Here is an 18,825-nt window from a genome sequence, read left to right as displayed (position 1 = left end):
TCTAAAAATGTTAAAATAATGTCAGTGCGTATAACAATACTGATATAGCGGGTAGAAACCCGAGGAAAATTGATCCAGAATTTTTTTTGGAGCTCACAATGACTTGCAATGCTATTGAAAGATCTAATTTCCACCTCCCAGATTGCAGTTACTATGGCTTCCACTAGATGTCAACAGTCTTTATACAAGGTTTTAAGCTTGTTTTTAAAAAAATGAAGAAGTATTTGTAGTCGTTCCAAGTTGAGCGCCAGGGCAAATGTAGTCTTTTCGCTAGTGTGAACATGCAAATCTGCTTCGCTAGTGTGAACAACAAATCTGCTTCCATGAAAAAAAGTATAATAAAATAAAAATTCCCACAGTATTCAATTTACTCAATTCCCATTAATATTCAGTTCCACACACTCATGCACTTCGTTCTTTTCCTTTGCTATTTAACATAGTAATCTCCGTCTGAAATATTATCGTTCATTTAGATATTAGACAACCTGAGGAATAATAAAAAACATTATTTGACTCGTTTGGACGAACTTTGCTGGTATCTTTTTGGAATCTTTGGTATGCATGTTGAAGGACTGGATTATTGAATTCAATGGCGCCAACTAAACAGCGTTTTTGGGATATAAAGAAGGACTTTATCGAACAAAATGACCATTCATTGTGTAGCTGGGACCCTTGGGATTGCAAACAGAGGAAGATCTTCAAAAGTAAGTGATTTATTTTATCGCTATTTTGTGTCGCCTGTGCTGGTGTGAAAAGGATGTTGTTGTGGGACGCTGTCCTCAGACAGTCGAATGCTATGCTTTCGCCGTAAAGCCTTTTTGAAATCTGACAACGCAGTTCGATTACCAAGATTCTAAGCTGAAGAATCATGTATGACACTTGTATTTTCATGAATGTTTAATATTACGATTTTGTATTTTGAATTTGGCGCACTCCGATTTCACCGGATGTTGTCGAATTTGATCCCGCTAGCGGGATCTCCGCTCTATGAGGTTTTAAAAACCAAACTTATTAGAAAGATTCACTGTCTATGGGTTTATGGCTCGAATGCAATGCAATTTCATCTGCTATTTCTGGAGAAGAGCAAATATGATCTGTAAGATGGTTCCATGATGGCTATAAAACACTAGATTTGCCTTTCTCTTTATCCAGTTGACTTGTCTGTATTATTCACCCATGGGGAGCAGTTATGGTGCCTGTAACTGTATTTAGACATAGCCTATTTAAAACAAGTTTTTTATTTTTTATTTTTTATTATACACTGTCTTTTTAGGCTTTATCAATAGCCTAGTGAATTTAATCTTGCTTATTGAGTATGTTTGGCATGTCAGACTGCAATGTACAGTAGACCTAGCCACTATATCAGTGCAAATTTTATAGTCTATGTTTAACAATGCATTTCCATATTGAAGCAATGCAATTAGAACAATGTGAACTGCAAACATGTTCAACATATTTTGCAAATAAGGGCAGGCTATTTAACGAACTAGGCTATAATGGACTAACATTTGAAATGGAGTTGATGACAACGCAATACATGAAATACACAACTTGAAGCAGCTACATATTTAGCCATGGAGTACGTTTTGATTGGCCGTTGAGGGGCCAAGCCTCGACACACCCACAACTTGTTTATTCATCAAAACGCAGCCCTTTCGCGCCACTGCCAGCTACTACGCCCATAATTCCGGTTCTGAAAATATCTAAAATATTTCTGACAGTCCCCCGAACATATAACACTACCCCCAGCGCTAAGATTTACCATTGCGATAGGTTTGTTAAAATAGAGCCCTAGAACAAGGACACTAGAACTTTAATACTAGAACTTGACCACTAGAATTAGAATACTAGAACTAGAAAACTGTAGAACACTAGAACTTGAATACTAGAACTAGCTGCCCCAAAACAGAACAGACTCCAGAGTCATAACAAACCATGGGCTACAATCAGACAGAAACACCTGAAGTACAGCAGATACAATCATAACACATCATACAGTCATACAATTTACATTACTGTCAGAACCCCTTACAAAACATCACCCATCCACAACAAATAGAGCTGGGTTTTTCCACGAAATGAGTCAATTTTGGGTAGTGTAACTTCATGAAAAGAAGGCGTTTTAATTCACATAATTTTAACATTCTGTCAGAAAGGGCATGTGTTCAACTTAATCAAAAACGAGTTTTTGCGTTGACCCATTCAGTTTTCCACCACAAAACACCAGAAAATGGCCAAAAAGAGCAGAACCAGAACCACTATGATTTTACTATTAGATGTTTAATGTTTCTTTCGATTTTTTTTTAATGAATATTTCACCATATTGAAACATCAATTCAATTCACGTAACAGAGTTTGTTTTTATACCTTAAAATGAATCACTTATCACATAAGCAAATAATAATCTCCAGAAATGACTTTGTCAAAGCTACAAAATAAGTAGGGCTTTACAATGATGATGAAAACTAAAGATTTTGAGGTTAAGTGTGTTTCCTAGAAATAACAGAGGGTACACAGAGGGACATGGCAAAATGTTGAATCTTGGAACAAGTTTATAGAATTTAACATGTGGTCTATATTAAAGGGCACTTCATTTAACATAACAGGCTTTTAAATGCAATATTGGTGCTCAATTGCTACTTAAAATATCAAAAGGACCCAAAAAGTACCCAGCAACTGCTTAAATGTATTGCCTTGGAAAAGAGTAAGCATATTAAAGCTGTGAATGAAATGACATTTGGACACTGGACTTCATTCAGGACTTTGGAAGTTTTATCGCTTTGCATGTGCTTGTTGTATTTTTTATTGGGAAGTAGCCTAGAAGTATACTGTGCCCTTTCTGCTGTGTATGTTGCAATACCATATAAAAATTTACTTTACTAATGAAATAACTAGCTGCATGCTATAGGATTTTTTTTAAATCCAAGAACATGTTTTCATGCTGTTATTACTTCTGTTTGTCAGTGAATAAGACCTCCCCATTTTGAATTGGTGTGACCTGTCTGTGTGTCTGTCTTGCCTCTTGTCTGTCCGTCTGTTTGTGTCTGTCTGTCTATGGCAAGATGCAAGATTGCACCGACAGACATGGCAGCTCTGCTTCTAGCTCCTAAGCAACTTTATTTTTTTTGTGTGTAATTTCTTTTTGTTAGTTACTGCGCTGTTGGAGCTAGGAACACAAGCATTTCGCAACACCCGCAATAACATCTGCTACATATGTGTATGTGACCAATAAAATTTGATTTGATCTGTCTGTTGGTCCATCTGTCTGTCTATCTGTAGGAGGCAGAGGCGCTTGAGGTGGGGACCAAGCAGTTTGAGGACTTGGAGTTCCGTCAGCTGGAGAGAGAGAGCGGTCTGGAGGAAGAGAAGGAGACGCTCAGCAGACAGCTGCTCCTGGAAAGGGCCGAGTACCACCGCAGCGTGGCCAAGAGAAAGGTAGAACAGGACACACTGCTACACCAGTAGTCTACACCATATTGTCATTATGAACCCTTTTCACACTACTGAGCTGAACTGTAATACGCTGGCCTGGTTAGTTGTTAGCCTCTACGGGATTGGTGTCCCTATACTGGGATAGTTGAGCTAATGTGATTAGCATGACATTGTAAGTAACAACAAACTTTCCAGGACATAGACATGTCTTATATGGGCAGAACGCTTAATCTAATGTGTTATATTCTCCGACATTAATTTCACATTTCCACAAACTTCAAAGTGTTTCCTTTCAAATGGTACCAAGAATGTGCATATCCTTGCTTCAGGTCCTGAGCTACAGGCAGTTAGATTTGGGTATGTCATTTTAGGCAAAAATTGAAAAAAAGGGTACGATCCTTAAGAGGTTTTTAAGCATCCACCACAGTTGCTAATACCGTACTGAAAAGGACAATGTGATAGCGATAATAGTCATACCATCATGGAAACAGTATGGAATTAAAAAATCCTTCGAGCTTGCATTGTAAGATGGGATGTAAAGCGAAGTGCCCCTTGTTCTTTAGGAGAAGATGGCTGCTCTGGAGGTGCAGGCCAACCAGTTAGGGGTGCAGGCAGCTCAGGACTGTGAGAGGATGGCTAAAGACAGGACCCTGGCCTTACAACTGCTTCATAAAGAGAAGGACAGGCTGTCTACTCTGGAGAAGAGATACCACACTCTGACGGGAGGACGTAGCTTCCCCAAGCCCTGCAGCACCATGAAAGAGGTGAGAAGGAGGAACACAATCCATTGAATTCATATTGATTTATTCAGATAGTATTTCAATTATTTAATTATTTGTTTCTTAGGCTTAAAAATCTGGATACTTTTTTGTTTGTTTTTGTTTTAGAATCATTTGAAAGGGGAAGGTGCCATACAAGCCTCATTTTTTTTTTTTACCTCTTCGGCACATGCTCTTTTTGTTTGCCTTTAAAGCTCTCTTTATATTGATTTGCATTTTCTTGTGTGCAAATAAATAAATACATAAATAAATAGTTCACTCAGCAGCAACTGTCACTGTTTCCTAGAGTCATGGGATCTATAAAAAAACAACCTACAAGCCTGACAACTAACAAGTGAGGCCGCAGTACATCAGAAATGCTGAGGACTCTTGTTAGTGTAAATTGTCCTCTTGCTGACATCACTGAGCTGGCCTCTTACTGAGAGGAGATCAGCTATGTTTGTCAAGCTGGACTCTAGTCTAAATGATATAGGTGAAGGCTTTTGTACTGCTGTGTTGCTGTAATGAATAGAGGATAGTCATTAGGGTTAGTATGTGTTGTTTACAGTGTATTTACAATAGTAGGGTAACAGGTTAAACTATAGACTTTTGAGTACACGTTTGACTGAAAACTTTTACTGAAAACAGGAAGTACCAGTGCTGCATATCAGTGAACCTGACCTGGTACAGGGGGAGGTTGTCCCTCCTCCACATCCTCCCTGCCCTCCTCCTGCCTCCTTCTCTTCTTCCTCCTCCTACACCCCCTCCCCTGACCTCTGTCCCACCAGGCCACAGGAGGTAAACACACTGACGCATGTGGACTGACTAAACTACCCATAATGTAGCCTGACTACACTACCCATAATCCCCCTTCCTTTGGGGGACGTATCCTACCTGGCTTGCTCTGCATATGTGTTGTGTCCACTAATAGAAATGGACATGAGAGGAATATTTTACCTTAATTTAACTAGGCAAGTCAGTTAAGAACAAATTCTTATTTTCAATGACGGCCTAGGAACAGTGGGTTAACTGCCTTGTTCAGGGGCAGAACGACAGATGTTTACCTTGTCAGCTTGGGGATTCGATCTTGCCACCTTTCGGTTACTAGTCCAACGCTCTAACCACTAGGCTACCTGCCGCCCCAATATGTGTTTTTGAGAAGCTTGAAAAATAATCCCTTGTTTGTATTAGTCTGTAGGTGTGTTTTATGACAAGGTGGCCTGTGCCTGAATGTTTCTGCATCTACATTTGTATCGTTTGTGTTGGGGTTGTCTCAATTTGTGACGTTGGATCCAGTGTGTCTGGACCAAGTGTCTGTTTTTTTTGTGACTTGGTTGGCTTACCCTTTGTGATGAGTACCTGTACTGTAGTTTGAGGTGAGTTATTTTTTGTGTGATAATGATCAAATACAAAATTAATTTGAGGAACTTAGTGCATGTGTGTGGGTGTGTGTGTGTGTGTGTGTTTGTTTAACTATCCTTGTGGGTACCAGAAGTCCTCACAAGGATAGTAAAACAAGGAATATTCGGGGTGGACATTTTGCCAGTCCCACAAAGAAAAAAATGCAATTTTAGGCTTAGGGGTTAGGGTTACAATTAGGGTTAGGGTTAGAATTAAGGTTAGGGTTAGGGGTTACAGTTTGGGTTATGGTTAGGTTAAAGGTTAAGGTTAAGGTTAGATTCAGGGTTATGGGTTAGGGAAATAGGATTTTGGGGGGAATCAATTCTTTGGTCCCCACAAGGATAGCAATACAAAAGTGTGTGTGTGTGTGTGGGGGGGGGGTGTAGGGGTGTGTATGTACGAAAAAGTACAAACATATATGCACTCCCTACTGTGAGTCGCTCTGGATAAGAGCGTCTGCTAAATAACTCAAATGTAAAAAAAATAAGAAGGGAATGTAATGTAGGGGTATTTTGTCTTTAGGTATACAATCTATCCCTTATTTCAACTTGTGTGTGCTTGTGTTGTGGGTGTTTGGTGTTGATGCAGGAGTACCTCAGGCTCGCTGATGTCTATAAGATGTATGGGAGCGGTGGTCCTCTCCCGACCTACTCTACCCCCCCTGCTCCTCACTGCCTCTCTCTCACTGTCGCTCCAGCAGCTCTGCCCGGCGAGGTAGAATAAACCACCCTACTTTCTATTATTCCCTCGGTTTCTGTTGGCTTTCTTGGACATATACCTTCGGTTAACGTTCCTCCCTCTCTCTGCTCTCTCCCAATATCTACAACCTTTGCCTTGTGTGCGCGTGTGTTTGTATGTGTGTGTGCGTCCGTGCGCATTTGTGTGTTGATTATCTCTGTGAAGGAATACGTCACAGTTAGTCAGTTGAGCCAGATGTTGGGGATGCAGAAACTTGGCCCCTCCCCCGCACTTTCTATCCAGTCATTCCAGCTTGCCCTCGCTGACCCTGCCTTCTGCCGCACAACTCCATGTGACACCTCCCCCGCTATCTCAGTTGAGGTGGGTGCCTCCCTCCTGGCTTTAGACCCCTCTTACCTTTCAGACTGTCACACGTAGACCACGTTTATATGGGTTTATGGAGATATGGAATCAAATGTATTGTGGATAAAGTTATCTTTGGCTTTGGTAAGGATAAACTGAACTTTCTCCTTTTTCATATAGTGTGGTTAGAATTTAGTTTTTGGTGAATGGAACAACCTTTCTGCGCATAGAATGTTCTGGAATTACTTTATCCATTATGAATGATTTTCGGACTATGTTATGAATGGTTTCTATTACTGTCTGGGTAAAAGAAAGTATTCGACATCAGCTTCATATTACTCATATCAAGGAACTTCTATTCTATTACTTCTTATTTGTCCTGCCTCCTACCTCTTTTATGCTTCTCATCCTGTCTCTGTTGCTCTCCTCCTTTGCTCTCCTCTGCCTGGACTCTCTGCACCACCACCCCCCTCAGAGCCAGCCTGAGTGGATTAGACCTCACAACCCGGCCCTTAACTTAGAGCGCTGGTACCAGGACATAATGTCAGCAGGGGAGCCCCACCACCAGTCATGCCCTCCCCCTCTTCCTGCTAAGTCTCACTCCTCACGCAGACCTAGCCAGGTAAACCTCTCGCCTCTCTTTGCTTTAATCTACTACGCTCTTCTATTTGTTCTATTCTTTATTTCATTTCCTGATATTATGTTTGGCATTTTGATCAGGGTTGGGTTGCTGGCCAGTGGCGGTGATTGTTGGCATCAGTCATCTTGGTCTCCGGATGTGTCATGGAGACCTCTTCTGGTCACCTGTCTGACTGACTTGTTTGACTCCTCTGGTCTTGTCTTCAGGTGTACCGGTCAAAACCAGATGGTGATGTAGGTCAGACAGCATCACGCTCTAGTAGTGTCAGTGGTACTGCCAGCCCTCCACAGTCCAATGGGGTTACACTGGGCCGAAGCACACCCACCAAGGTAAGGGACTCTCTTATACATCCTCTACCCATAGATCATGGTGGTAGGAACTATTTTATTCTACTCTATGCTCTTCCCTTCCCTTTTATTATATTCTATTCCATATTATATTCTGATATTCTCTATTCTATTCTACATGTATACGCAATACCTCTTTATAACTCCCAACTCTCTCTGTCCCCTCCCAGGGTCTCCAGCTGGTGTCCAGGGAGCTGTCAGCATCAGGCCCTCCAGACATGGTGATGGACACCAGGAGACAGCTGTCACTGCAGAGCAAAGGTAACAGAGCCCCTCCCCTCCCTTTCCCCTGTCTGGTTCCATCTAAACTCAGCAAAAAAAGAAACGTCCCTTTTTCAGGACCCTGTCTTTCAAAGATAATTCGTAAAAATCCAAATAACTTCACAGATCTTCATTGTAAAGGGTTTAAACACTGTTTCTCATGCTTGTTCAATGAACCATAAACAATTCATGAACATGCACCTGTGGAACGGTCGTTAAGACACTAACAGTTTACAGACAGTAGGCAATTAAGGTCACAGTTGTGAAAACGTAGGACACTAAAGAGGCTTGAGGGCTAGGGCCATTCCCCCAGAAATGTCTGGAAACTTGCAGGTGCCTTGGTGGAAGAGTGGGGTAACATCTCACAGCAAGAACTGGCAAATCTGGTGCAGTCCATGAGGAAGAGATGCACTACAGTACTTAATGCAGCTGGTGGCCACACCAGATACTGACTGTTACTTTTGATTTTGACCCCCCTTTTGTTCAGGGACACATTATTCCATTTATGTTAGTCACATGTCTGTGGAACTTGTTCAGTTTATGTCTCAGTTGTTGAATCTTGTTATGTTCATACAAATATTTACACATGTTAAGTTTGCTGAAAGTAAACGCAGTTGACAGTGAAAGGACGTTTCGTTTTTTGCTGAGTTTACTAGTACACATCACTGCTTCTCCCACTTCTACAGTATAATTCCCTCATAGCCAAGAGACCATGGACGTTGCTGTACCTCTGAGACTAGAACCAAAACGATGATGTTGTTGGAGAAAAGATCAACTGTAGGGGGAAACTGTTGGCAAATTGTTTGATTAATTGCATGTATACTGCTGGATTCATTTGTAAGAGACCTGGGTCTCAAAATGACTCCCTATTGAAATAAAGTTGAAGTAAAATAAATGCAAAACCAGATACAATGCCTCATATTGTAGAATACTGCACTTAAAAGGGCGTCGTTGATCTTCACTTAAATTGTTCTTACATTGTGGTTTCACAGAGTCCCTCCCACCTAACTCTGAACCTCCCCCAGTTGTAGACAGTCCAACAGGTAGTGGGTATTTTCTTCCTCGTGGCTCCTATGCTCTAGAAAAATGTTATGGTTCTTTTGTATTCGAGCCTATAACACACAATTCAGACCAGCTATGACTATGATGCGGAAATATTGCCCTCCAAAATGTCTGCATCAATGCCATACAGTGCATTCAGAAAGTATTAGAGCTCCAAGACAGGATTGTGCATCCAGGCACAGGTCTGGGGAAGGGTACCAAAACATTTCTGCAGCATTGAAGGTCCCCAAGAACAGAGTGGCCTCCATCATTCTTAAATTGAAGAAGTTTGGAACCACCAATACTCTTCCTAGAGCTGGCCGCCCGGTCAAACTGAACAGTCGGGGGAGAAGACCCTTGGTCAGGGAGGTGACCAAGAACCTGATGATCACTCTGACAGAGCTCCAGAGTTCCTCTGTGGAGATGATTGTCCTTCTGGAAGGTTCTCCCATCTCTGCAGCACTCCACCAATCAGGCCTTTATGGTAGAGTGGCCAGACGGAAGCCACGCCTCAGTAAAAGGCACATTTTGCTTTGTCATTATGTGGTATTGTGTGTCGATTGATGAGGAAAAACAACAATTTAATCAATTTTAGAATAAGAATTTAGAAAAAGTCAAGGGGTCTGAATACATTCCGAATGCACTGTATATCATTGAGCGTTAGCATTCTAGCTAACTGCTGCGTCCAATGCACTGTAGATAGAAGAATGATATAGATGTAAATATTTCCTCTGCTAAATATTTGTCTATGAGTATTTCATGCTTTCTCAGCTGATACTGCTGTTAATGTCCTTTACAGATAGTTGTTTCAGAGTTGCCCAGATGTTTGGCCTATTGCATGTGTAGGTGCTCTTGACAATGTTCCAGACTTTTCCTTAGTTAAAATAAAGCAAAGTAATAGCTTGATGCACTGTTGCAAATGTGGAAAAGAAGCAGATTATTTATTGTACTCTATCTGATTCAACACAATACACGACTCAACACAATACACGACTCAACACAATACACGACTCAACACAATACACGACTCAACACAATACACGTCAGCCACCACAGCAAGTGAAATCACTGCAACACTTAACAAAGAGCTGCAGTCAGTTTCAGAATGGGTGGCTAGAAATAAGTTAGTCTTAAATATAAAAAAAACCCGAAAATCATTGTATTTGGAACAAATCATTCACTAAAGGTTTAGCCTCAACTAAATATTTTTGAAATTTTGCAAGTTGAGGAGACTAAACTGCTTGGTGTAACCCTGGATTGTAAATTGTCATGGTCAAAACATATTGATGCAACTGTAGCTACGATGGGGAGAAGTTTGTCCATAATGAAGGACTGCTCTGCCTTCTTAACAATGCTATCAACAAGGCAGGTCCTACACGTCGTAGTTTTGTCGCACCTGGACTACTGTCCAGTCGTGGTCAGGTGCCACAAAGAGGGATTTAGGAAAATTACAATTGTCAATCTCTCCTGGCTCAAAGTAGAGGAGAGATTGACTTCATCACTACTTGTATCTGTGAGAAGTATTGACATGTTGAATGCACCAAGCTGTCTTTTTAAACCACTAGCACACAACTCAGACACCCATGCATACCCCACAAGACATACCACCAAAGGTCTATTCACAGTCCCTAAGTCCAGAACAGACTATGGGAGGTGCACAGTACTACATAGAGCCAAGACTACATGGAACTCTATTCCACATCAGGTAACTGATGAAAGCAGTAGAATAAGATTTTTTTTTAAAGAAGTAAAAATATACCTTATGGAACAACGGGGACTGTGAAGAGACAGTCACAGACACATGCATGCACACACGATAGCATATGCATTATACAAACACGTCCACATGGATTTTGTGTTGTAGATTTGTGGTAATCGAGTAGTGGTCTGAGGGCACATACTTAATGTGTTGTGTAATGTAATGTTTTTACTAGTATATATTATTAAAGTTTAAAAATTATTATTTTATATACACTGCCGTTCAAAGGTGTGGGTTCACTTAGAAATGTCCTTGTTTTTGAAAGAAAAGCACATTTTTTGTCCATTAAAATAACATAAAATTGATCAGAAATACAGTGTAGACATTGTTAATGTTGTAAATGACTACTGTAGCTGGAAACGGCAGATTTGTTATGGAATATCTACATAGGCGTACAGAGGCCCATTATCAGCAACCATCACTCCTGTGTTTCAATGGCACATTGTGTTAGCTAATCTAAGTTTATCATTTTAAAAGGCTAATTGATCATTAGAAAACCCTTTTGCAATTATGTTAGCACAGCTGAAAACTGTTGTTCTGATTTAAAGAAGCAAAAAACTGGCCTTCTTTAGACTAGTTCAGTATCTGGAGCATCAGCATTTGTGTGTTCGATTACAGGCTCAAAATGGCCAGAAATAAAGAACTTTCTTCTGAAACTCATCAGTCTATTCTAGTTCTGAGAAATGAAGGCTATACCATGCGAGAAATTGCCAAGAAACTGAAGCTCTCGTACAACGCTGTGTACTACTCCCTTCACAGAACAGCGCAAACTGTCTCTAACCAGAATAGAAAGAGGAGTGGGAGTCCCTGGTGCACAATTGAGCAAGAGGACAAGTACATTAGAGTGTCTAGTTTGAGAAACAGACACCTCACAAGTTCTCAACTGGCAGCTTCATTAAATAGAACCCGCAAAACACCAGTCTCAACGTCAACAGTGAAGAGGCAACTCCAGGATGCTGGCCTTCTAGGCAGATTTGCAAAGAAGACTGGCCAATAAAAAGAAAAGATTAAGATGGGCAAAAGAACACAAACACTGGACAGAGGAACTCTGCCTAGAAGGCCAGCATCCTAGAGTCGCCTCTTCACTGTTGACATTTTTACAAATAACCTGGCCTCTGTCAGGTCTAAACAATGGCCTGCTATGACATCTCAGTACCACTGGGTGGTGCTTGCGCTGCAGACATTAGATACCCATTTCACTGTCCTGTTTTCACCTCCTCCCACAGGCCCTCCTCCCATGGTCCACCACTCCATCCTGCACCACCAGACACCCCCCTCAGGGGACCCGCAGTACGACACTCTCAGCCTGGAGAGCTCTGACAGCGTCGAGACCTCCGTCTCCACCGGCAACAACTCTGCCTGTTCTCCAGAAAGGTGAGAGACGAGAAAGGGAGAGACGGGGATACCACGGCAACTCAGTCTGTTTCCATGGGAACACTCAAATCTGCCCTCTCTGTGTCCCTGACGATGAGGGGTCACTGTGTTCACTTTTGTTCCCCTGACAACATGTTTTGTTACACGTCTGTTCCCTTGACAACAAGTTTCACTCTAGCTTGTTGCTATGCCAACCCACTCAAGCGGTAGGCGAGGAGAACCTCACCTGTTTGAGTTGTTTATGGAGTTCCCCCGGGGAAGATACTACAGTAGAAACTGTTTCATATATAACTGAGGCAGATATAATAGCAGCTCCATAGTGTTGTACAAAAGCTTCTTGAATGTTATCCACAGAGGAGTGCTACTCTGGTAACTGGTTCTGCTTTGGAGCTTTGTTGTTTGTAGACTGTTGGATTTGGAGTCATGTTTTTATTTACTTTTCATTCCCAGTGCAGTACTGTAGTAAACATCTAATTTGAGATTCACCCCCCCCCCCTCCCTGTGTAGTAGTAACATAACATCTCTCTCTCTCCATGTAGCGGCAGTGGGCTTGAGGCCCTGAGGATTGAGGAGATGGAGAAGATGCTGAAGGAGGCTCAGCAGGAGAAAGCCAGGCTGGTGGAGAGCAGAGTGAGTACAAACAACATGTCTCCCACCAACACCAATGGAGCATATAACCAACAGATAATTATGGCAAATGGAGATTCCTTCTACTACAGTGCAACTGAGTTTTAGTTGTCTCAACACCCTTATTCTCTTCTATGTGTCTCACTCTCAATCATTAACCCTTATTTCCCCTGACCCTACCAATCACCTTGGTATTGTTTACATCCTGCACTCTACTAACATGTCTATACTTCCTGTCTCTCTCATCTTTACTCCTCCACTCTCCCTTCCTCCATCTGTTCTCCTCTCTTTTCCTCCCGCCCTTCCCCAGGAGAGGGAGGTGCAGGCGCGGAGGCAGATGTTGGAGGAGGAGCGGAGGAGGCGCGAGGAGGCCGAGAGGAGGTTGCAGGACGAGACGACCCACAGGCAGAGACTGGTGGAGGAGGAGGTGAAGATGAGAGAGAAGCACTTCTCTCAGGTTAGTGTAACAACGCAGCAGGAGAGGAGGACAGGATGGAGGGAGGGAGGATGGAGAAAGAGGGGGGTGGAGAGGAGGAAAGGCAAGAAATGGGGAGTGAGGGTGGGAAGATCAAACGGTGAGTGAAGAGAGAAAACAAAAAGAGAGGGAGGGGAATGGAGAGTTTGAAGGAAGAAGAGAGAGAGAAAGACAGAGGGAGAGAAGAGAGAGAGTGCAAGAGAGAGAGAGAGGGTTCACGCTAAAGTATGATATATATCACAAGTGCGTTTATCTCAGTTGATTGGGTTTAATTGTCTATATTTTCTGCCATGAACAATTAAACTAAACAAACATCCTCTGGGATGATAAAGGTGCACCTGGCGTGCCTAGTTAAGTAATACTTATATTATCATACATAGTAAGTCTCCCCACTACACTGCTGCCTCAGCTTGTGCAGTATATGGATGAAACTTTCATTCACACAGTGATAGTCATAAAAATAGAATTACTAAAAGGGACATAGCCGAGCCTCAGACCACTACAGTCGAAATAGAAATACTCATGGGCACACTCAACATGGCCGTCGGTCCACCCATCACAAACCATTTATTTGAACGGGATATCCATACTAGTCATTCTATTTTTATGGTGAAGCCTCTTTGTGGGGTGTGTGTTAGTGTGTCTGGAGGGGGGGGGGGGGGGGGTTTGGATAAAGGAAACAGACAAATGTTAAGTGTCTCTATGACAATAAAGTCATGTTCTTCACCTCCCTGTCGGTCCTCTTCCCAGGCCCGCCCCATGACACGCTACCTACCCATCAGGAAGGAGGAGTTTGACTTGCGTTCCCACGTGGAGTCGTCGGGCCACAGCGTGGACACCTGTCCCTACGTCGTCCTCTCCGAGAAGATGTGCAAGGGACACCTGGTCAAGATGGGCGGCAAGATCAAGTCGTGGAAGAAACGCTGGTTTGTCTTCGACCGCCTCAAGAGGAACTTCTCCTACTATGCTGGTGAGGAAGGAAGCCCTTCCTTAATTAGTCATCACAACATGTATTTCTATGAACCACATAGGAAAGAGGCAATGGCCTAACCACTCTATTAGTGGGTTAATGACAGATTACTGTTCTGTGGCCCCGAAGATGAGATAGGGCACCCTATTCCCTATGGTGTGGTTTGCCCACTTCTGCCCTATTCTCCGAATCTCCACTCCTCTCTCTCTCTCTCGGATCACTTCCGCCTAGCCTTTTCACCCCCCTCACTCCTGACGATGATGATGGTGATGAAATAAGCTGCAATACTTTCTGGTGCTGTGCGTCTCTAAGGGAGGCAAAGAGGCTAGGCTAGCTCCTGGCTGGCTTGGTCGTGACTAACAAAACCAAACTCGCAACATCTTCAAAAACATTTATCTCATTACTAAGCAGATTTGGCTAATCAAAAAAGGCGAGATGGTGAAAGAGAAAAAGTGGGATGGGTTTCAAAGGATTTGCTTTTTAATTGTTGTCGGCTATTGGTCTGCTTTCTTTGTTTTCCATGTACACTAAAGCGCCTCGCTGGCTGAATAAGGATACATATATATATATATATATATATATATATATATATATATATATATATATATATATATATATACACACACAGTACCAGTCAAAAGTTTGGACACACCTACTAATTCAAGGGTTTTTCTTTATTTTTACTATTTTTTACATTGTAGAATAATAGTGAAGGCATCAAAACTATGAAATAACCAAAAAAGTGTTAAACAAATATATACAGTTTATATTTGAGATTCTTCAAAGTAGCCACCTTTTGCCTTGAGGACAGCTTTGCACACTTTTAGAATTATCTCAACCAGCTTCATGAGGTGTGCCTTGTTAATTTGTGGAATTTCTTTCCTTCTTAATGCATTTGAGCCAATCAGGTGTGTTGTGACAAGGTAGGAGTGGTACACAGAAGATAGCCCTATTTGGTAAAAGACCAAGTCCATATTGTGGCAAGAACAGCTCAAATAAGCAAACAGTCCATCATTACTTTAAGACATGAAGGTCAGTTAATCCTGAAAATTTCAAGAACTTTGAAAGTTTCTTCAAGTGCAGTCGCAAAACCATCAAGCGCTATGAAGAAACTGGCTCTCATGAGGACCGCCACAGGAAAGGAAGACCCAGAGTTACCTCTGCTGCAGAGGATAAGTTCATTAGAGTTACCAGCCTCAGAAATTGCAGCCCAAATAAATGCTTCACAGAATTCAAGTAACAGACACATCTCAACATCAACTGTTCAGAGGAGACTGCGTGAATCAGGCCTTCATGGTCGAATTGCTGCAAAGTAACAACTACTAAAGGGCACCAATAAGAAGAAGAGACTTGCTTGGGCCAAGAAACATGAGCAATGGACATTAGACCGGTGGAAATCTGTCCTTTGGTCTGATGAGTCCAAATGTGAGATTTTTGGTTCCAACCGCTGTGTCTTTGTGAGAGGCAGAGTAGGTGAAGGGATGATCTCCGCATGTGTGGTTCTGACCGGGAAGCATGGAGGAGGAGGTGTGATGGTGTGGGGTGCTTTGCTGGTGACACTGTCAGTGATTTATTTAGAATTCAAGGCACACTTAACCAGCATGGCTACCACAGCATTCTGCAGCGATACGCCATCCCATCTTGTTTGCGCTGAGTAGGACTATCATTTGTTTTTCAACAGGACAATGACCCCACACACCTCCAGGTTGTGTAGGGGCTATTTGACCAAGAAGGAAAGTGATGGAGTGCTGCATCAGATGACCTGGCCTCCACAATCACCCAGCCTCAACCCAATTGAGATGGTTTGGGATGAGTTGGACCGCAGAGTGAAGAGGAAAAGCAGCCAACAAGTGCTCAGCATATGTGGGAACTCCTTCAAGACTGCTGGAAAAGCATTCCAGGTGAAGCTGGTTGAGAGAATGCCAAGAGTGTACAAAGCTGTCATCAAGGCAAAGGGTGGCTACTTTGATTATATTAAATTATATTTTGATTTGTTTAACACTTTTTTGGTTACTACATGATTCCATATATGTTATTTCATAGTTTTGATGTCTTCACTATTATTCTATAATGTAGAACATAGTTAAAATAAAGAGTAGGTGTGTGTAAAATGTTTGACTGGTACTGTATATAAAAAATCCTTATTTTGCCACACAGGAGGGAGAATTAATTATTAACTCCAATATCAGTTTGTCTCTATTAAACTCAGTTATCTTAATTAAGGGCATTTTTAGACAGTCCCCCATCCATCCTAAGACTTATTTGAAGTATATTTAGTAATTAATTTGCAGTTTATATTTTGGACTGCATTTGACCATTAAGTATATAGGAAAATCAAAAACAGAACATTTAGAAATTCTTGTTGAATTCCAATTCAGTTCAATACAGTACAATGAAAAATAGGGTAGATTCACAAAGTAGACGGACTACAATATCTTAATTTCACGATTTCTTACGTTTGTTTTTTCCTTGAAGCAGCAAGAAAGCTTGACACAATTAAATTCAGTGTTATTTTGTCCGAATTCATACTGAAACCGAAAGGCCTGTTATTGCATCAGTATAAGACTATAAAATACTGTGATTCTCCTTTCTCTCATCTGAGACAATTTAAAACACTTTTTTTTTTCTCTTATTCTATCAGATAAGCATGAGTCCAAGCTGAAAGGACTGATCTACTTTCAGGCTATAGAGGAAGTGTACTACGATCACCTACGCAGTGCCACTAAGGTACAGAACCCTTCACTCTATCCTCTACAGCTCAATACTCAGTACATTGTCATTACATTCTTCAGTCATCTTCCTGAGATAGTTCTGAATTTATTTCAAATGTATTTACTGTGATTACTTTTTTTACTAGTTAATGTACAGATTTTGTTTTGTTTTAATTCCAATATTAATATTTTGTTTGAAATTGATTATAAATACTTTAAAGGTAATTAGCAAGAATGTAGAATTTTTGCAAAGAATGCTCTTACTAGATGTTATTTACTGGAGATATATGTGCATTTTCAAATCACAGAACAGTGTGACTAAGAGCTCTCGGCAAAGAGAGAGCTGCAGTAATTAACTTATTTGTCAACAAAATGTATTAATATTCAAAGACAAGTTACCAATTATATTCTTATTAATTTTGTGATAATTAACACACTGTCAAATAAAGTTGAATTGATAGTGCAATTAATTTTTACAGAGTGACTGTGAGTGCTTACAATGTACTCTTTTCCACAAAGTATTTTTCACCTTGATAATACTTTATTTTATTTTCCTTCCCCTCTCCTTCTCTCTCTCTCCAGAGCCCCAACCCGTCGCTGACCTTCTGTGTGAAGACTCACGACCGGCTCTACTTTATGGTGGCCCCATCTCCAGAGGCCATGAGGATCTGGATGGACGTAATAGTAACCGGGGCGGAGGGATACACACAGTTCATGACCTGAGGGACTGAGCTCTCCGGGTGACAGACCTTACAACAGGGTTGTGTTTGTTAGGGCATGTATTGGAAAAACATTTTTAAACCATTTACAACAGAAAATAAAAATGTTAGTTTATTTTTGGACAAGTCCAAGTAGTTCCTCTATGTTTCAGTCCTTCTTCTTCCGTTTGGTGCCTAATGAACATGACCCAGGAGAGAGAGAGACCATGGGCTTGCTGCTCCCAGATTTCTGTCTGCAGCTCTGCACTCCACTACTGCTGTTCTTTGAGTCCTTGTTTATTTTACCATGCAAGTCAGTTAAGAACAAATTCTTATTTTCAATGACGGCCTAGGAACAGAGGGTTAACTGCCTTGTTCAGGGGCAGAACGACAGATTTTTACCTTGTCAGCTCGGGGATTCGATCTTGCAACCTTTCGGTTACTAGTCCAACACTCTAACCACTAGGCCTACCTGCCACCACTGTACCTTTCAGACGTATAGATCTCTGTAACTCACATGGATAGGACTCACATGGATAGGATGGGAAGTTATCCAATATACAGGTAACTGCCTAAATTAAAGGAAACACTTGAGTAAATTAGGGATAATTAAGCAATTAACATCCCATCATGCTTAGGGTCATGTACAGTATAAAAATGCCTGGTTCCCCATTATTTTGGCAATGTTGGCTAGAACAGGAGATCTCAGTGACTTTGAAAGAGGGCTCTCAAAGGAGCATAGGGGGGCCTCCCGAGTGGCACAGCAGTCTAAGGCACTAGCTGTGTCACTACAGATCCTGGTTCGATTTCAGGCTGTGTCGCAGCCGGCCGCGAACGAAAGACCCATGAGGTGGCGCACAATTGGTCCAGCGTCATCTGGGTTAGGGGAGTGTTGGGCTGGCCGGGATGTCCTTGTCCCATCGCTCTCTAGCAACTCCTGTGGGGGGCTGGGCGCATGCAGTGCGACTTGGCGGGGTCGTGTTTTGGAGGACGCACGGCTCTCGACTTTTGCCTCTCCCGAGTCCATACGGGAGTTGCAGCGATGGGACAAGACTGTAACTACCAATTGGATACCATGAAATTGGGGAGAAAAAGGGGGGAAAAAATAAAGAAGCATATGTGTGTGTGTGTGTGTGTGTGTGTACGTCGCTCTGGATAAGAGCGTCTGCTCAATGACTAAAATGTAAATGTATATATATATCTCAGTCACCAGATCTCAACCCAATTGAACACTTATGAGAGATTCTGGAGCGGCGCCTGAGACAGCGTTTTCCACCACCATCAACAAAA

General features: G+C 41.8%; 1 protein-coding gene across 1 annotated transcript in view; it reads left to right on the top strand.

The window, feature by feature from the left end:
• The window catches only part of phldb1a (pleckstrin homology-like domain, family B, member 1a), a 59,114-nt gene extending 41,200 nt beyond the window's left edge, over positions 1 to 17,914 (top strand). Inside the window, exons 11-21 of the mRNA XM_039006186.1 lie at positions 3,280 to 3,435; positions 3,996 to 4,196; positions 7,120 to 7,254; positions 7,479 to 7,601; positions 7,790 to 7,880; positions 11,907 to 12,054; positions 12,594 to 12,684; positions 12,992 to 13,138; positions 13,907 to 14,126; positions 16,768 to 16,853; positions 17,420 to 17,914. Coding sequence (XP_038862114.1) covers positions 3,280 to 3,435; positions 3,996 to 4,196; positions 7,120 to 7,254; positions 7,479 to 7,601; positions 7,790 to 7,880; positions 11,907 to 12,054; positions 12,594 to 12,684; positions 12,992 to 13,138; positions 13,907 to 14,126; positions 16,768 to 16,853; positions 17,420 to 17,560 — 1,539 coding nt within the window. The 3' untranslated portion in view covers positions 17,561 to 17,914. The remainder of the gene's footprint in view (positions 1 to 3,279; positions 3,436 to 3,995; positions 4,197 to 7,119; positions 7,255 to 7,478; positions 7,602 to 7,789; positions 7,881 to 11,906; positions 12,055 to 12,593; positions 12,685 to 12,991; positions 13,139 to 13,906; positions 14,127 to 16,767; positions 16,854 to 17,419) is intronic.
• Positions 17,915 to 18,825: the final 911 nt, after the last annotated feature.

This window comes from Salvelinus namaycush, chromosome 12, assembly GCF_016432855.1.
Source record: "Salvelinus namaycush isolate Seneca chromosome 12, SaNama_1.0, whole genome shotgun sequence".
Lineage (NCBI taxonomy): Eukaryota > Metazoa > Chordata > Actinopteri > Salmoniformes > Salmonidae > Salvelinus > Salvelinus namaycush.
Note: the sequence above shows the minus strand (reverse complement) of the source record. Positions and strands in the feature narration are given on the sequence as shown.